The 17,995-nt window shown below is 54.5% G+C and overlaps 4 protein-coding genes across 4 annotated transcripts; 3 read left to right on the top strand and 1 right to left on the bottom strand.

Annotated features, from left to right (window-relative positions):
• Positions 1-4,125: 4,125 nt before the first annotated feature.
• PG998_000648 (uncharacterized protein) lies at positions 4,126-4,938 on the top strand (the record flags this gene model as incomplete). Its single annotated transcript, XM_066867466.1, has 1 exon — positions 4,126-4,938. The coding sequence occupies one exon, from the start codon at positions 4,126-4,128 to the stop codon at positions 4,936-4,938; it is 813 nt and encodes a 270-aa protein (XP_066735881.1).
• Positions 4,939-5,054: 116 nt separating this feature from the next.
• PG998_000647 (MIF4-like- type 1/2/3) lies at positions 5,055-8,832 on the top strand (the record flags this gene model as incomplete). Its single annotated transcript, XM_066867465.1, has 3 exons — positions 5,055-5,323; positions 5,467-8,667; positions 8,724-8,832. The coding sequence occupies 3 exons, from the start codon at positions 5,055-5,057 to the stop codon at positions 8,830-8,832; spliced, it is 3,579 nt and encodes a 1,192-aa protein (XP_066735880.1).
• Positions 8,833-10,364: 1,532 nt separating this feature from the next.
• PG998_000646 (DNA polymerase) lies at positions 10,365-14,940 on the bottom strand (the record flags this gene model as incomplete). Its single annotated transcript, XM_066867464.1, has 7 exons — positions 10,365-11,228; positions 11,273-12,097; positions 12,155-13,338; positions 13,397-14,215; positions 14,262-14,421; positions 14,478-14,581; positions 14,643-14,940. 7 exons carry the CDS (start codon positions 14,938-14,940, stop codon positions 10,365-10,367), a joined length of 4,254 nt encoding a protein of 1,417 aa, XP_066735879.1.
• Positions 14,941-15,423: 483 nt separating this feature from the next.
• On the top strand, positions 15,424-17,556 carry PG998_000645 (pentatricopeptide repeat protein; the record flags this gene model as incomplete). Its single annotated transcript, XM_066867463.1, has 1 exon — positions 15,424-17,556. One exon carries the CDS (start codon positions 15,424-15,426, stop codon positions 17,554-17,556), a length of 2,133 nt encoding a protein of 710 aa, XP_066735878.1.
• Positions 17,557-17,995: the final 439 nt, after the last annotated feature.

Below are 17,995 nucleotides of genomic sequence, written 5' to 3'. Positions count from 1 at the left end.
GGGGGGTTTACGGCAGCTGAGCTGAAGTCACCTTGCATATGGCATATGTATGTATGAGTCTACTAGACATGATCACCCCCCACTGTCGATTAGAAGAGTCCTCCATACAGTCATACTCTGTAGAGGATTTGACAACGAGGCATGTATTAGTAGGGTGGCAAGAAAGATGCGCCCATATTTACGTAGTATGCGACGAGATGTTGGGGTGAAGCGGGATAATATCGTCAAGATGTGACTAGGTGGATTTGTGACTCTTAACTGCATGCCTGGCACTGCAAGTTCGAGTAAGTCAGTCCTGAATGCGACCAATCATCTCATACCAAATCTGCAATTGGCTCACCTATTTTTGCAATTTCCCTAGAATTGATTAATGCATGCGCAGATGCTAAGTATGTGGACGGCTGGCTGCCTGGGAACGATTTGCTTTTTCCTGTGCAGCCTATAGGGCTAGCTATCTTGTCTTGCATTGGTTGTCCCTGTCTGGTGTAAGTATGAAATCCCACAAGGCGAATAATTGATGTGAGGTCTTCAATGTGCTATTTACAGCAGAGCCAACTTCTACAGCCATTCAAAAAGTGACACTCCCCGGGGCGGTGAGTGACACAAGAGGGTGAAGGGCCGCGCCGTGAGCTATTTCGGTTGACGGGAGATGAATGCGCCTGAGCCAAAGATAGTCGTGGAGGGCTGACTGCGCTGCTGCGCACGAATGCGCGCAAAGGCCAACTGGATTCTTTGGTGGCGTGGTTGTCGCTGCTTCTGAGCCATACCAACACACCCTAGAGCAGAGCCTAGAGCGCGGGTTGGTTTGGGCATCCTGAGGGCGCAAACCCCCCTTGTCACTTATTGGGCAGTAACAAGCATGGCATTCGTAAGTTGCAACAGGTTGACTCATTAGGTAGTTGTAGGTGTGCTTTCCTTCAGGGGAAACCACGGCGAAATATCCGGGTTGTAATTTCGAGATATTCAGTATTGGAAGAGCTGGATAGTCGATCACAACACAACCTCGTATAAGTCTGTTTTGCTAGAATTGCAAGCGGCAATCTAGTTATTCAAATGTCTATTTGAGCGATTCGAGTGTCCGACTGTACGATCTACAATGGTAACCGGGTTGTGAGACGTTATCCACCAAACAACTCCAACGAAATCAGGGACGAACGGGTTGCACGCTTGAAAGGTCCGTAGAGAGATCATATCTAGGCGTGGCAAACAAGAACAAGGACTCTTAACCGCATGGGAGACTGCAGCATGTCGTGTGTCGCATGAGTTGACAGGCAAGCCGCTCAGACCTAGAGAAAACGTGCATTGCAGCATGACGAACCCGTCGAGTTGTGCTTAGTGCCTTCCTTGTTGCTCTCTTTGACCGTGGCTGCCATCAATCGATAAGGTACGGAAGTTTTGTGGTTGCTAGCCGCACGAACTGACCCTGTCTGAAATTCTACCTAGCGGGGAAGATAGCGCCTTTTTTTTATTTAATTTTTTCTTATACGACAGACCGCACGCCGGCAAACTGGGGAATCCAACCTGGCTTTGCCATGCGAAATACGCCACATACACGTCCAAAATTTCACACATATGTACGGAGGCCCATACCTCAACCCGGAATGTACTCGACTCTAGGGCAAGGCAGGCAATGACAGGTCATCTTGCCATTGGCGACCCGGCAGTCCGGCGATTGGCGCCGACTGGACGGACATGGCCAAAGCAGAAAGTTATCGGCCAGATAGTGGGTAATAGGTAAGTCGAGCCATGTCAGTCGATGAGGAGCTCGGAGCAGAACTCGGAGGAGTCAGAACTCCAGGACTCGGCGATGGAGGATCTAATGGAGGGAGTTAACACGGACGGCCCTATGAAATCTTGTCATTGGCGGTGGGCGGCCTAGGCATAATCTTTATGAAAGGCAGACAAGCCTTCGACGTAAATTTTATGTGTATCTTTCTTTATCCTAACTCAATGCCACTCTCCATGCCCTATCACCTATCGTACCTGGGTGAGTGGATTCAACAGATTCTCGCCCTCAATCCCCTAGCCCTGATTAGACGGGGAGAACCCCGAAGAGCCCAACATAACGACAAGGCCACTGCAGCCGGTCTGATGGAGGAGAGGGGAAAAGAAGCGCATGCCCAGGACGGACTACAAACAAGCGCATGCTCAAAGTAGAGAAGTGGCATTTGAGACTTGCAATGGCAATCTTATTCAAGACCCTGCAGATTGCCCATCGGGCGAGACTGGGATTCACGATTAGATTCAGGTATCAATCTCAACCGGCTTCGAGAAGAAGAAGAAGAAGAAGTTGCATCGCAACCTGAACCTGCCACTTTCTAATCGATATCGATGTGGATGCATGTTCATAATGCGTCGCGTTGAACGGGTAAAGGGGTTGCATTCGCGTGGCATGTGTTATGTACCGTTGTCATGTGGAATGGGTGTGAGGGGTACATGAACACGTATGTGAGCTGAGTCGCTGAGGTTTGAGCACTCGCTGTGCTGAAATGACCTCACGCACCAGCCGCTATGTATTCAATTACGCATCCTACGTGTAAAGCACTTAAGTCAACCAATAAAATCCACGCTCCAATTACTTCGGGCTCATCCTGCTACTGCTACTGCTACTGCTACTGCCACCGTCCCGACTGCTGCTACCTTGCACCCAACCCAGCACATCATCCATCAACCAGCATTTGCACCTAGCACCTAACACCTAGCAATTAATACATACATAGCACCTAGCTCCGAGCAACATCCAGCAGCCAGCACGGTTTACAGCACCCGTGAGCACCTACCATCAGGACCTGGCCGCCCCAATCAGGATCCGCCAGCCGGAACGCACACGCTCTTTTATTTTTAAGTACTGGAGAAACCTGAAAGTACCACCCAGGAGGACCCACCTAAAAAAACGAAACAGAGCGGGAGCGTAGCAACCAGCTTGCAAGAGAGAGAAGAAAAAAAGGCCTGCTCGCCTGCCAAGCAACAGCAGCAACCAAAAGTTAGCAAAGGTTTTTAGTGCGTGCACACCCAAGCAAGTAACACACTCCCCTCCCACACTCCCACCATAGGCCCGGAGGTACAACCCACCACACAACCACCACCACCACCCTCACCCTCACCCTCTGGTCGCCCGCTCGCTTTCCCTCTGCTATCTCCGCTCACACTGGTTCGCAGCCCTTGCGTGCAGAAACCAAAAAATTTGAGATTGGGAAAAAAAGTCGCCCTTCCTCTTTTTTTCTCTCTCCTCCACCATTAACGATTCACCCATCATAGGTAAATCGACCTCAGGAAGCCATACTGCAGGTCTCTTCCCCCGGTTCCCTCTTTTGTGATTCTTTTACAGAGGAAGGAAGCAATAATTCTGTCTGTCTTCGGTTTCTCTTCATCAGAAGCCGATAAGACACTTCGCCCATCTCCACTCCTCCCAGGTTTCTGAAGGTGCTTTCTCAATTCTTTGAGACAGCCGTTCCAGAAAACAAGAGGCCAGTCCCAACAGCGACGACCATTTGTCACGACGTTCCCGCGCGTGCCCGGTTAACATCTCCAAATCACCTTCTCGCCACTTCGAGTTCTTCTTCTCTGCACCTCCCCCGCAGAAAGAAACGAGTCGGATCGATCCATCTCGCCGCCTAATTCTTCACCTCCAACGGCGACAACAACAACTTTTCTTGCGCACTGTCTCTGGATTAGCTGCGACACTCCTTTTCCACTCTTTTCGGTTGATACCCAATTTTTCACGCCATCACGTTCTTTTTTTCTTTCCTCGTCCAGTTCACTCCGGAGAAAGGGAAAAAAATTCAAGAGGACAAGCTTGTTCGCAGACTTTCGCAGAATAAGCTTATTTCTCTCAAGGCCTGGTGTCAGCACTGAACCGTGGAAAGAAACGAGTCAAACCACGAGAACCTGTCTCCGATAGAACTTCGTTGTCATATAATTATCCACGGTCTTCTTTCGACTCGGATTTGATATTCGACTTCAGAAACCACCATATCTCTAGTTGTTATTCTTCTCTAATTCATTCTTTCGAGCCAACGCCGTAAGAACGAACCTAGAGATTTATTTTCAACTCCAACCCAAACGACCAATACCTTATCCCCAATCAAGTCAATTTACGACCGCATTCCTCACGACCCGTCACATATGACTTCCACCGGGAACCAACAAGCTCCCGTTCCAGCGCCCAACACGTCAGCTCCGTCCTACGCTTCTGCTGCCGGAGCAGCGAAGAAGACGCCGCTGGTCGCGCAGGGCTCAGCACAGCAGCAACCTGTCGTTGCTGGAGGATCTGCTCCGCAACAACATGCTAAGTCTAACTCGGTTTCGCCAGTGAACGGTCGACCCAACTCGACAATCATGCCTGCAGTTCCCAAGGTTACTGGTCCTGCAGTCGCACACGGTAGCCTCAACGGAGAGAGCCACAGCCGCAAGCCCTCTGTCACCATGACCGCCCCCAACGGTCCCAGCAACCCCAACGGGAAGAACATGCCACAGTTCGGATTCCCTGCCTCGCCAGCTGTTCAGCACACAGCACCTCAAGCAGGAGCCTCTGCGCCTATCCCTATTCCTGGACGCGATCCGCGGGTCACGTCGCCTCAACACTCGCCGTCGCCCATCCCACAACCTTCCGCGAGCGGTGGCCGTCCTCCTGCCAACGCACAACAGGGTAGCACTGTCAACTTCGGCAGCTTTGATGGCAGAGGTGAGACCCACGGGCGCCGGCCATCAGCCTCGAACAACGCAGGTCCCAACGCCCACGCGAGAAATGAGTCTTCGCAGTCGATGGTGAGCGATCCTAGCAATCAGGGAGGTCCCGCTGGACGCGGTGGCTTTCAGCAAGGAGGACGTGGAAGAGGTGGCTTCAATGGCAACTTCAACCCCAACCAACAATCTCAGATGGGTTACCCCCCAACCAACATTATCGTGGCCAGCCGCCTCAGGGCCGCGGAGGCATGAACCCTAACTTCCAAGGTCGCCCGGGCTCCTTCGTCGGCACCCCACCGCAGACTCACGCCAGCCCTAACCCACGAAATGCCACGCCTCACCAACCTCACCCCGGCATGCCGCCTAACATGCCTTCGAATATCCCTCCTTACGGCTACTACGGCCCACCCGTCATGGGACCGGGCATGCCACAAGTAACTACCCCTTCTCAATCTTTGTTCGATCATACTTCCTTCAAGCCTGGAAAGCAGCGCAACAACCAGCGTGGTGGCCGTGATGGCGAGAAGTACTCACACATGCCCATCCAACGCAACCGCTCAGGCTCGGTTCACGATAACATGTCGCTGGAGCGAATCCCGAAGTCCAAACGCGGGAAAATCAAGCGTGTGGACAACAGGTTTGCATCAAACGACATTGCGTGGGACCGCAGCCGTGGACAGTTCCCAGCTGAGCGTGGAGAGCGCATTGACATGCCGCACTACCCCCTGAACAGCCCCCTATGATTCCCGTTCCATATCCTGCTTCCCACTATCCGCATAGGATACACCGAGGCCAGAGAATTGATTTGTCCCCGGAGAGCGGAAATTTTGAACAGTTGCTGACAGAATGTAACACCCAACAGTACCCTCAGTATCCTCCTGCCTACGACATGAGGTCCGGCAACATGCCTCAGCCTGGGTATAACATGTACAACCCAATGATGCATCAGCCCCATTCTCCTGCTCCTAACTTTCAAGCTCCCTACGGTGCCCCGGGTCAGTATAACCAAGGTGCCGCACCCATGACACGCAGCTCTTCACAGGTATCTGAACACCGGCCACCCTCCAGCACAGGCCAACCTCAAATGCAAGGCACCCCTCAGCCTATCCCGGCACAAGCCAAGCAGCCTGCTGTTGTGTCATCTCCTCAGTTTGCTCGACCTCCCAAGAAGAGTGCCGCTATCGTCATCAAGAACGCAAACGGCGAAGCTGTTGACTTGTCCACATTCAAGGCACCTGCCTCGCCTGCTCCTAGCATTCAGCAGTCGAAGACACCCCCTGTTGTGGCATCCACACCTACTCCACCTCCCAAGTCCGTTACTCCTGCTGCGCACACTCGCTCAGACAGCGCAACTGCAACCAAGACTAGTGCTGAGGTGCAGAACGAGTTTAAGGAGAAGATTGCCAGGCAAATGGCAAAGGATCAAAGTGATGCCAAGGCTACTGAAGATGCCAAGGCCGCCGAAGATGCCAAGGCTGCCGAAGAGAAGGTGAAGCAGGAGGAAAAGGCCAAGGCGGAGCAAAAGGCTCAAGAAGAAGCCAAGGCCAAGGAGGAGGCCGATGCTAAGGCCAAATCCGATGCCGAAGCCGCGAAGGCCAAGGAGGCCGAGAAGAAAGAGGAGGCCCCTGCTGCCGAAACTGAGGAAGAGGAAATGGAGCGTATGATCCGGGAAATGGAAGAGGAAGATGCCAAGCGCGAGGCCGCCAATGCCGAATATGAGAAGAAGAAGGCTGCTGAGCGCGAAGCGAAGAAGGCTTCCGATGAGGCGAACAAGAAGACAATCGCCGCTGAGAACGACCGGAAGATGAAGGAGGCCGAGGCCGAGGCGGAGCGTCTTGAGGAAGAAAAAGAACGCAAACGCAAGGAGGCTGAGACCAGCGGCAAGGCCGTTTCTCTTGCTGATGCCTTAGCTGGAAAAATGCAAAACCTATCTGTCGCCGACAAGGAGGGTGCTGCCGAGTCAAATGGCAAGCCCAGCCATCTCACCATTAACGACAAGCCTACACCTGGTGGCAAGCCTAGCCCTGGCGAGAGAAAGGGTGCTAAGCCTCCCCCTCTGAACCTCAACACCAAGGCTGGCGTTGAACCACCACAGCCCAGTGCTGCACTGCAGTCTTTGAAGACATCGAAGATGCTTAACACTGCACAGCTACTATCTTTGTCATACCCTGCTGGCATCAACGGTCTCAACTCCCCCAATCCAGCCCTGAATTCCGCGGCTGCGAAGAAAGGCACCAACTTCAAGTACGACCCTAATTTCTTGCTTCAGTTCAAGACTGTCTTCACAGAGACACCATCTATGGAGTTCCACCAACAGGTGAAGACCCTCATTGGTGATAACGATGGCCGATCAGGATCTGGAAGTGCGCGAACTCCCGCAGGAAATGGCCGACAAGGCTCTAGGAACAGCAGCGGCTTCCCTGGTATGGGCAATTTCGCCACTAACTCAAGTGGGCCACGAACTCTTCCTCCTGGCACTACGTCGGAAGACCGTATGCGCATGTCGGCTGGCCAGATGGCACGACCCAGCATGGGTGGCATCAACCCCATGGCAAGCTTTGGCCGCCCTGGCAGTGGATTCCCTGGTGGCGGTCCCATATCCCGAACCCCCTCAAGCTCCAACATGGCACCTCACTCTCCTCGCACTGGCAGCCGTTCTACCCGCAATGCCAGCAAGCGTGATCCTTACAGCAAGAATGAGTCACAGGCAGCTAAGACGATGCCGCTCACTGCTGGCATGAAGCTTGAGCCTATTCAGGTCACCTCAAATGGCTGGAAGCCTACGAGCATCGGCGCGAAACAAGCAGCTGCGCCAACAGGCGGTCCTATGGATCCCGCCATGGTGCAGCGTAAGGTCAAGTCGGCGCTCAACAAGATGACGCCCGAAAACTTCGACAAAGTCTCGCAGTCTATCCTGGACATTGCCGGCCAGTCGAAGGATGAGACTGACGGCCGCACACTTCGCCAAGTTATTCAGCTCACGTTCGAGAAGGCTACTGATGAAGCTCACTGGGCTTCCATGTATGCCAAGTTCTGCAAGCGCATGCTGGAGAGCATGAGCGCTGAGATCCGCGACGAGAATATCATGGACAAGAACGGACAGGTTGTCAGCGGTGGTGCCCTGTTCCGCAAATATCTTCTCAACCGTTGTCAGGAGGAGTTCGAGCGTGGCTGGAAAACACAGCTGCCTCAGGCACAAGAAGGTGCTGACAAGAAGGCTCAGGAAGCTGTCATGCTTTCTGACGAATATTATATTGCGGCTGCCGCCAAGCGTCGCGGTCTCGGTTTGGTTCAGTTCATCGGTGAGCTGTATAAGCTTGCCATGTTGACTGAGCGCATCATGCACGAATGTGTGCGCAAACTGGTTGACTACAGCGGCGTGCCCGACGAGGCCGAAGTCGAGTCGCTGTCCAAGCTGCTGAAGACGATCGGTGGCAACCTGGACTCTTCTGAGAAGGGCAGGTTGATGATGGATGCTTACTTCCAGCGCATCCAGTCCATGGCTGACATGCCTGAGCTCAACAGCCGTCTCAAGTTCATGCTCATGGATGTGATCGACTTGAGGAAGCTGGGCTGGCAATCCAAGGAGGCCAACAAGGGCCCCAAGACGCTTGACGAGGTTCGAGCTGAGGCCGAAGCTGCCAAGGCCCAGAAGGACGCCGAGGCGGCGCGAACCTCACACCGGGGAGGCCCCGGCCAACGAATGCAGAGTGGACGTGGCGACGCTCGCCAATTCTCTAACTACCCGGCCCAAAACCAGAACACGGTTGGTATGGACGACCTCCGCCGCCTCAAGGGTTCTGCTGGCCGCACCGCTAGTGGCAACGTCACGCTCGGCCCTACCTCGATGTTTTCCTCTAGAAGCAACAGTGGCAGACGTATGCCTGGTAGTGCTCTCACCCGCGGCAACGAGGACTCGGCGGCTTCCTCAAGGACCGGCACTCCTCCCACGAGAGATGTTTCGAGTCAGAACGCATACAGGTAATTGCCTCCAGTCCCCCTCCCTGCCACTGAACAAGATGCTAATTCTCTCAAAGTCTTCTAGCCAACATGGGGGAAGATCACCCGGCCTCTCCGCCATCAACCGCGGCCTCTCCTGCTCTAGCTAAGGTGACACCCGATACAGGAGCATCTGCGAAGGAGTGATGATAGGTCGTTTTCTTTCCATCATAGAGCACGTCATGCATTTTGCGGTTGCAGCATATCTCTGCATAGACTCGGGGACTGTATTGCATTTACGGGCTTCTCAAAAAGTGCGACAAAAGTTACAGGGTGCTTTTCACACTTCATGATACCTCACATCTTCTGATAGAGTTACACTTCCCTGATCAGTGTCTTAAAAAAGACATGAATTTCTCCCAAACATTCTTCGCTTCACCAAATTGTGTTTTCATATCATTTTTTTCTCTTGACTCCTCCATGACGGCGGCCCATATCGGGCACAGGCACGCACTCTCTGCTAAGAGGCGCTGCCTCACTACCGCATGACCATTGCTTACAGATGCCCCAATTGCATCTTCCGCTGCCTGGCCTACCCTGGGGCTCACAAGGCAGAGAGAGTGCGCGTGAGCGCATGGAGGCTCGAGTGTCGGGAAGACACCGCTTCAGGGAACACTGAAGATGACAATTATATCACGATGGGATTAGGGCAGAGAAAAAGGTGGTCCGGTCCAGACTGGAATGGCCTTGTATTTTTTGATCGCATTGGGATCAAGGAGTTTTCATCTGATTGTGGCTTGGTTTGATCTTTCTTTTCTTCTCTTTTCCCTATGCTGCCTTCTGCTTTTTTTCTTTTTCATGATGCTGGCTGGCAGGCGAGGCATGCCCCAAAAATGACGATGGCATGTGATTTCCAGTTACGCGTACATGAGGTTCACGCGTTTTTGATCATCCAATCGACGCCATGATTTATTGTTTGTCCAGATTGATGAAAAAGAAAGGGCAGGGCAGACAGAACAGACATATCCACGGGCGAGTCAAGGACAGAAGAAAGAAGGACAAGGAGGGGGAGAGAAGAAGGCAGAGAGATGGCTGGATCCCTCGAGGAAGCAAAGCTGTTGCTGAGGGCGGTGAATGGTCGGGGCTGGTTGGATGGGCTGGGTAGGGGCAGGCGGCTCTCCAGCTCCTCCTTGTACATCACACAAAACAACACGCTTAATTACTAGAACGAACCAAAAGGCTCTACTTTACGCGCACGTGTAAAGTGAAAAGGGGCCAGTCGGTCATGTGGACAGACCAGGAACAGGACAGCTAGCAGTGGATATTCATATAATGCTTGAAAACTACCTCGATGAGGTTCTTTGCTTTGGTGAATCCGGCAGTAACTAAAGTGACCAACACAATACCGCCCTATGACTAGGAGTATCTGCACGTAAACGCCGAGCTTTGTATGAAAGACAAGACTGTCCACTTCCATTGCTAAGTGATGATATGTATATCCTGTCAAGAACCAATCGACAGACAAGGTCTGACGGCACCTCGAAACGCCAAACGACCAATTATGTTATTGTTGTGAAAAACTCATACACAAACAAGCGTGTCCCTAACGCCCTTCTTCTCCAGAGTATATCCATCTCGTTTCCCCAGCACACCACCAACTCCTATCCGTATCGTCATAGTCGCTTGATCTCCAAATAGACACCCGTATCATATCAAAATCGTTTGCTACATACAAGCTCTCAAGCAGCAATGAATCCCAGCTTGCTGAACAAAGTATCCATGGCCACCCAGCGGCGACCGCACTTATCCAAGTACTTCTCCACAACGCCCTGGACGGTACCGAAGCGGGTGCGGTTGTGCTCCGTGAGGGCCATGACGCGCTCGCGGTCCTCGGCCGACAGCGCCTGGTCGCCTCCCGTCTCCTGGGCCTTGGCGCGGGCGCGGTCGACGTCCCAGAGCGACGCGAAGTAGACGAGCTGGTTGTATATGTCGCGCTCGCCGACCTCGTAGCGCATGCGGCCGAGGCAGCCCGTCGCGAGGCCCTTGGGGCCCAGGCAGCGCGTGCCGTAGACGCTCATCTGGCGGGTGCGGTTTCCGCACGACGCGTCGTCGCACACAAGCCAGCCCTCGTAGTAGCGCGAGGTCTGGGCGCGCACGGCGGCCTCGACCTGGGCCACGATGCTCAGGTTGGGGATCGTCGTCGAGCACGAGGCGCAGGCGACGCCCTGGGGCAGGATCTGCTTGCTCTCGAGGAGGCCCTCGAAGGGGGACGAGACGCGGCACTTGCGGCAGCGCAGCGAGAGGCGCGCGCAGTCGCGGAAGCGCACCTCGTCGGGGATCTGCGACTCGAGCGGGTGGATCTCGAGGTCGTTGCCGCCACCGTTCTGGTTGGACGAGTTGTTGGCATACCGCCTCACGTCGAGTCCGAGCTGCTCCGCGAGCTGCGAGGTGGAAGTGCCGATGATGTTGGCGCATAGACGCTCGACGGGCGGGAAGATCTGCTTGCCGATATACCACTCGACATCTACCTGCAGACCCGAATCCGCCTTCATCACGTCTTGCGGCGTGTAGGCACGCTTCGCGGGGGTTCTGATGTCGTCTTGCTGTCACCTGTGATGACGTACGAGATAACATCGCCTTTACGGACGTTTTTGCCCCGTCCGATCTCGCGCAGGGCTACTTGGACTTGCGGCATCGAGTCCGCATTGGGGTATTCCTTGGGCCCCTTTCCGAGCTGCGTGAAGATGATGTACTTTTGCACGGGGATGGCCTGCTCACGCATCTTGGCGGCGATCTCACGGAGGTATTCGTGTATGCGCTGAACCGAGACCTCAGTATCGTCGCCACTCAGAATGTCGTTCAAGAGGCGCGACGAGATCTCCTTGGAGAGACCACAGTACTCTCGGCGCTTCATGTCCAAACCCTTGACCTCCATCTTCTCTTCCCACTTGCCGCCCGGGACTTCGACCAGGTTGATGGCAGCGTACTTCTTCTTGGCTTGCAACAGGATACGGCGGAAGATATTGTCAATATCAATCTCCAGCAGCCGGTAACGCTCGTTGACGGCCTGCTTGAACTCCTGGCCGACTTTGAGGGCGTCGGCTACAGAGTTGACATTTGCATTGATCATGACCGAATCCGTGTCACCGTAAATGACTTGAAGAGACTTAGACTCGGCAAGATCTTTGGTGCTGCGCAGAATCTCTCGGCCCTTGTAGGTGGTAAGGACAGCAAGAGGACGGGCATAGAAACGCGATTTCGTATAACCCAAACAACCGTACATAGAGTTGGCGGTAAGCTTCAGGGCAAGCTGCTTGATTTCATAGGTAGCGAGCTGTTCTGGCGTCGCATTCTTATCCTTCATCAGCCCCTTCACCTGTTTACGGCGGCTGACAAGTGTGGCAATAAGCTTGGGGAAGATGCCCTGCTCCTGCTCCTGGGGGACTTCAGGGACGGCCTCGTCATCCTGCGACTAAGGCGTATGTTAGCACATTCAATCGGGGCGTGGGAGAAGTAAAGCGCCTCTTACCAATGATGTGCGATCTACAGTAGTAAAGCAAATGTTGAACTCCTGAATGATGGATGGGTACAGAGAGTTGAAGTCCATAACAAGAACAAACTTGTCATAAAGGCCCTTCTCCGGTTCGAAAACGAGACCTCCCTTGTACTTGTCCTTCTTCTTGCTGTCGCCGGCCTCCTCTTCGTTCTCGTCTTCGGCTTTCGCCTTGGCCCTGAACTGCTGCTTGTCGGGGCAAATATACTTCTTGCGGTGGAACTCGTGAAGAAGAATGTACTCGTTGCGTTCCGCGCGAGTACCTGTCAGAGTTCGTGCCCATGAGTTACCAGCCAAGTTGGTAAGAACTTTGGTCAATGGCAAGATCTGGGTCCGCAGAGCGAGTGCCGCAATGAAATGGGTATCGGCTTCCATGTGGGTGATGTAGTCCATGAGTCCGTTCCTCTCGGCGGCCCAGGTCTTCAAGGCAGCATCGTTGTCGACGTCTCGGCGCTTCTCGCCGCCGAGGTAGAGACTGACCATCTCCGTCAAGCTCCAAGACTGACACTTGTACATGACAGACTTTCCGGCGTCGTTAGCAAGATCACACAAGAGACGCCCGGCCATAACTTGACGCTCTGCAAAAACATTGCCGCCAACCTTGGCAATCGACGATGGCCAACCTGACCTTCGAAGACGTCCAAGGCGCGACCACTGAGGCGTCTTCTTCTCCTGCAGTCGGTTCAAGAGGATACTGTAATCGACACCTTCGAATTGATGGCCCATGATGACATCGGGGTCAACCACATCAACCTGCGCCAGGAAGAAGGATAAAATCTCTGATTCTTGCTTCATCAGCTTAATGAGCCCCTTCTTCCTCTCCCTGGCCAGCTTCTCAAAGCCAATGGGGAAGGCAGCGCCATTCGGACGGATAAGGGTGAATGTCCGACAGGGAAGCTTTTCGGCTGGCGTCGTGTCACTTAGAGAGATGCTCTCATAGATTCGTGCACTGATAGAGAGAATCTCCTGCTTGTTGGCCTTGGCGTTGAAAGTGGTTCGCATCGCCACGCTCATGATGGTCAGGGGAGGCGCATCCAGGTTATCCGACTCGGAATCGCAGGACACCATGTTAGGGTGGTCCACGAGAACCTCGAGCTTGGAGTGCGACGCATTCTTCAAGCTGCCAAAGTCGGCGTCCTTGATCTTGAGCCAGCAGGGACCTTTGATACGCTTCCACAGAACGAATTGCTCGAACAAGGCGGTGTTGGTACCGAAGACGTGGGGAGAATGTCTCGCCAGCCGCGTCCTGAGGTATTTGGGGCTTGTTATAGGGGTAAAGGAGCTTCAGGTATTGTGTCTCCTTAGGGATGCCGGGAAGCTCAAATGCGTATTTCCGGGTGCAAGCCTTGATCTTGTGCATCCCAACGTTCATCTTGGTCATGACCTCGTCCACTTCGGAGTAGACATCCATCATCCCGACCTCCTCGGTGGTTTCCTCTCCGCCTCGCTTGCGATGCTGCCGGGGCAAGAAGTAGAGCTTCCTCAAGATGTTGTCCACCTTGACGAAGCAGCTGACATACGACTTGGTTTTCTTGTTGAGAACTTTGCCGAAAAGGCAGAGACTGCCAGTGACTTCTGTGTAGTCTGTCCAGAAGAAGTTGAGACTGCCATCCTCCTCGATCGCATCCTTGTAATCGATCTTGCCAATGCTCTTTTGTTCCGACTGTGGGCTGCTCACGACGTTGAGTTTACTGGTCAGGTTGTTCCACGACGATGAGTCGACAGCTGCATCTGCAGGCTTTGTAGGCGAAGAGCTAGCTGGAGTCGGGTAAGGATCCGGCTTGATAAGCTTCTTAATGGGCCTTGAGGAGGACAAGTTGACACTGGCGGTGTTGATAGTGCCAGTGTGTGCGACTTCCATCATGTCCACATCATCATCGTCATCTGCAGGCTCGGTCTTAATGTGAGCTTTGCGTGCGACTGCTTTTGTGGTGGGAGATGAAGGAGCGGGCTCCATATCGCTCATTGCAACATCTTTAGTAGGGGGAGGGAGCTCGTCGTCCATGGGAGCAATGAAGGCATCGTCGTCCAAGACGCCTGGACTCGAATGTCGGTCGGGAGTGACCCTAGCCTTTTTGGTTACAGGTTGTCTCGTTTCCGGGGCAGGAGACAAGACGCGGGCTCTTCTGCGTTCGGGAGATCGATGGCGTTTGGGGGCTCGTGATACGGGGGGCTGGGATATTGGAGTCTACCTCGCCCAGGAGGCTGGCCATGAAATCTTCGTCGGCTTCCGTCTTGACGACCTGTCTGAGGTGTTAGTCTAGAGTCGAGGGCACGGAAGGGTTGGATTGAGTCGGACTTTAGGTTTCGGCAGAGGGGCAGTGCGGCCTTTCGTGAAGTATTCGCTGATGTTCTTCTCGTTGGCGTCTCTTTTCGCTTGCTCTTCATCGCGTTTCCGCTTGTCTGGGGCCATGGTCAGAAGGGCCGTGGGCGGGTGAGAGCACAGCATGAGCCTCGGACATACCTGATTTGCTGGGACGGCCTCCTCTTATTACCCTCTCGTCCTCGCTCTCGGAATCGTGGTGTTGGACGCGGTCCCACTCCTCGCGTCCATCGTCAGCATAGCCCTCGCCATTGTCGTCGACGACGAAGTCGTCTTGGTTCAAACGGCCGCGGACGATCTCCTTGTATTGGTGTTCGTCGACCTCGTCATAGAGGTCGGCCGTCTCTTCGGTTTCGTACGAGTCGATGGCCTTCTTGCCCGAGGCGCGCAGAGCTCGCAGCTCGGCAAACTTGTTGCGCTTGTTGGCGGCCCGGGACATGGTGGATGAAAGGTTGGCGGGTGATGTGTTTAGGGGTGCAAGAATTGGGTGCAATGGACATGCAGCAAAGAGAGGAGATGGATTAATTGAGTGGGAGAGGCGCGTGTGTGTAAGTGGCCCACCGCAGCCGGATTCGCGTCGCGGGCCCAACGCGAACCCGTTAAGTAGTTGCGTTACGTGCGCCGGGTGCCGGGGACGTGTTTTAGTTAGTGGCTGGAATCGTGATTCGTGATTCGTGAATCGTGAATCGTCGGTGGTGAGTGGCGGCGAGGGGCGCAATTGGGGCTTGGGAAGACAGATTTGTCCATGTCCCCCGTTGATAGGCCGCAGCTTCGGGTGGCCCCAGTAAAATTTGAAAACGTGCCTATCAAGCTGCCGTTGCTGGAAGGGTATATATATTTATATATACATGCATACATCCATACATACAAATACAGCAGGTCCGTCGTATTGTTCTTACGTTGCTGGCTGCCACACGCTGCCATGTTTACCTGCCGGGCATGCACGACGAGGCTCTTGGCCGCCGTAGTCGACCATGCATTGGTCTCCAGGCCGACGGCCAATGCTCTGCGACCATCTGTGATATCTGCGTCTGCACCGCAAACTCGAGGCTTCGCGCTGAAACGCACGAAACGGGATCCCGAGGATGAGCTTGATGGCATGCCCGAAGCAGCGCTTGATGGCGATCCAGGAGGGGAGCGGGAACCGGACAAGAAGATGCAAAGGGCCGTCAACCACCGGCTTGCCCTCATGGATGACCCGTACCACATCGCCAAGGACGTCCTGCTCACCCTGGCAAAGGACCGCTACGACGAGGCCAAATTCATGGTCGCGAAAGCAAGCGGCAAGAAGAAGAACCTCACCGTCAGCTGGAACCATCTCATTGACTACCAGATGCGCCACCAGAGGCTGAATGGCGCTATCAAGCTATTCAACGAAATGAAGAAGCTGTTCCAGGTTCCCAATGCCCACACGTATACCATCATCTTCCGGGGGTGCGCCCAGTCGGTCCACAAGAAGCTGGCTGTGGCCGAGGCCTTCAAGATGTACAACAATATGTTGAAGAGCGACCGCTTCAAGCCCAACACCACACATCTCAACGCCCTACTCGAGGTCTGCTCCAGAGCTGGGGACATTGACACTTTATTCACCGTGGTCAAGTCTGCCAATAGCACAGACAGGGCACCCGACGCCTTTACTTATACTACCATCCTGAATGCCCTTCGTGCCAAGGTCCAATTTGAGCCGAGCCGGCAGCCTGGGGGCACGAGCCCGGCCCGCCCAACAGAGAAGGGGCGGGAAATGGAGCAGGCTACGATACAGACCATCCAGCGAGCCAAGGCTATCTGGGAGGAAGTCTTGGCCAAGTGGCGGTCTGCCACTCTTGTCATTGACGAGCAGCTTGCCTGCGCCATGGGGAGGATTCTGCTCATGGGTTCGCATGCTGACAAAATGGACGTCCTGTCGCTCGTTGAGCAGACGATGGGAATACCCAAAGACGAGCAAGCTTTAATCAAGATGGCCCGCGAAGCTCACCTGACCCCGCGGGGAAACGATATGCCCCAGAGTCCGCCTAGGCTGGGCTTGCAAGGAGCACCCGCTGCCAAACACACCAAACCCGCCTCGCCCGCTCACGCCCGGCCTGGCAACAACGCCCTGGGTCTTGTGTTAACCGCGCTCCAGCTAATGACCAAGACGTCCCTGGTGGCGCGCTACTGGGACGTGTTCACCCGGAAATTCCTGGTTGCCCCCGACGCCAGGAACTGGCACCTGCTCCTCAGGTCACTGCGCTACGGCCACAACAGCGGCAAGGTGGCCGAGTACCTCTGGATCATGCCCAAGGACTTCATGTCGGCGCCTACCTTCCGCATCGCCATGAACGCTTGCCTGCGCGACAACCTCAACAAGAAAGCCTTCCACAACGCCTGCCAGGTCTTTGAGGTCATGATCACCTCGCTCCGCTCGCCCGACGCCCACGTCATGCGCATCTACCTGCAGACCGCCTACGCCGTCAAGCGCCCCTTCGAGGTCCAGGCCAAAAAGGACCCCGCGGCCGCCAAGCTGGCCTACGGCAAGCAGATGGTGACGGCGCTCGAGAACCTTTGGGAGCCCTACCGGATGGCCACCAAGCAGTTTGCCTTTGGCGGGCTAACCCCTCGCACCCCGCCCCTTTCTGTTTCCTCTCCTGGCCCCCTTAATCCCGCATCCGCGCCCGCTCCCGTACCTGCCGCCGACGCCGACGCCGCCGCTGACGCCACCGATACCAGCGTCCCAAAGCCGACGGCTAGCGAGATCGCACTGCAGATGTGGAAGCTCCACGCGGTGGCCCGGGGTGAGATCTGCGCACTGGCCCGCAAGATGATCGCCGCATACGACCGGCTCATCTTCGGCGACCTCGCCACGGCCGACACCGTCGCTAAGATCAAGCCCCGTCGCAATCAGATCAACGCCTTTGTCGTCAAGTACTTCGAGGACCGCGAAAAGTACGAGCCAGGCTGGAGTTTCAGGCAGATGCAAGAGGAGAAGAGAAGGGAAGAGAACGATGGCTTGGGCGATGAGGATGACCACGAGTTCATGGAGGGCTCTTCGAGAAAGTCGCCGGTGGATGCGTGGTAAATCCAATGGGGAGAGAGATGGCCACTACCAACCACTTTGTCACATTATGTATACTATAGCCACCAATGTTTGAAAATGGAGGGAAGGACTTGAGCATGGCAGAGAACGGTCAGCTCTTTGCTGTGCTATTTGCTCATGCCACTGTCTGAGTCGGAGTCGAAGGAATTGTGTGAATAGTCTCGTAGCTGATCATATAAACTCACTCTACCATATCCTCGCCTTGTTCCCCTTTCCCTGATGTTCTACACACCCCTAAGCTGAGTATGTGTGAGTGAGTGGATCTAGAAGACCTACTATTCGCTCCCGTGATGTTACTGCCTGACGGCAATGATGGCGATAGTGATCCCAGTTGCTCATTGCATCGCTGGGCCCAGCTACAAAACGTATAGTATACACACCCGCCGTCTTCCAGATATTACCTCTCTGTCTAGTTCTACTG

The sequence above is a fragment of the Apiospora kogelbergensis genome (assembly GCF_038363985.1).
Source record: "Apiospora kogelbergensis strain CBS 113332 chromosome Unknown utg000001l_segment0_segment0, whole genome shotgun sequence".
Lineage (NCBI taxonomy): Eukaryota > Fungi > Ascomycota > Sordariomycetes > Amphisphaeriales > Apiosporaceae > Apiospora > Apiospora kogelbergensis.
The sequence above is the reverse complement of the archived record's forward strand: the minus strand, read 5'-3'. Positions and strand labels throughout refer to the sequence as shown.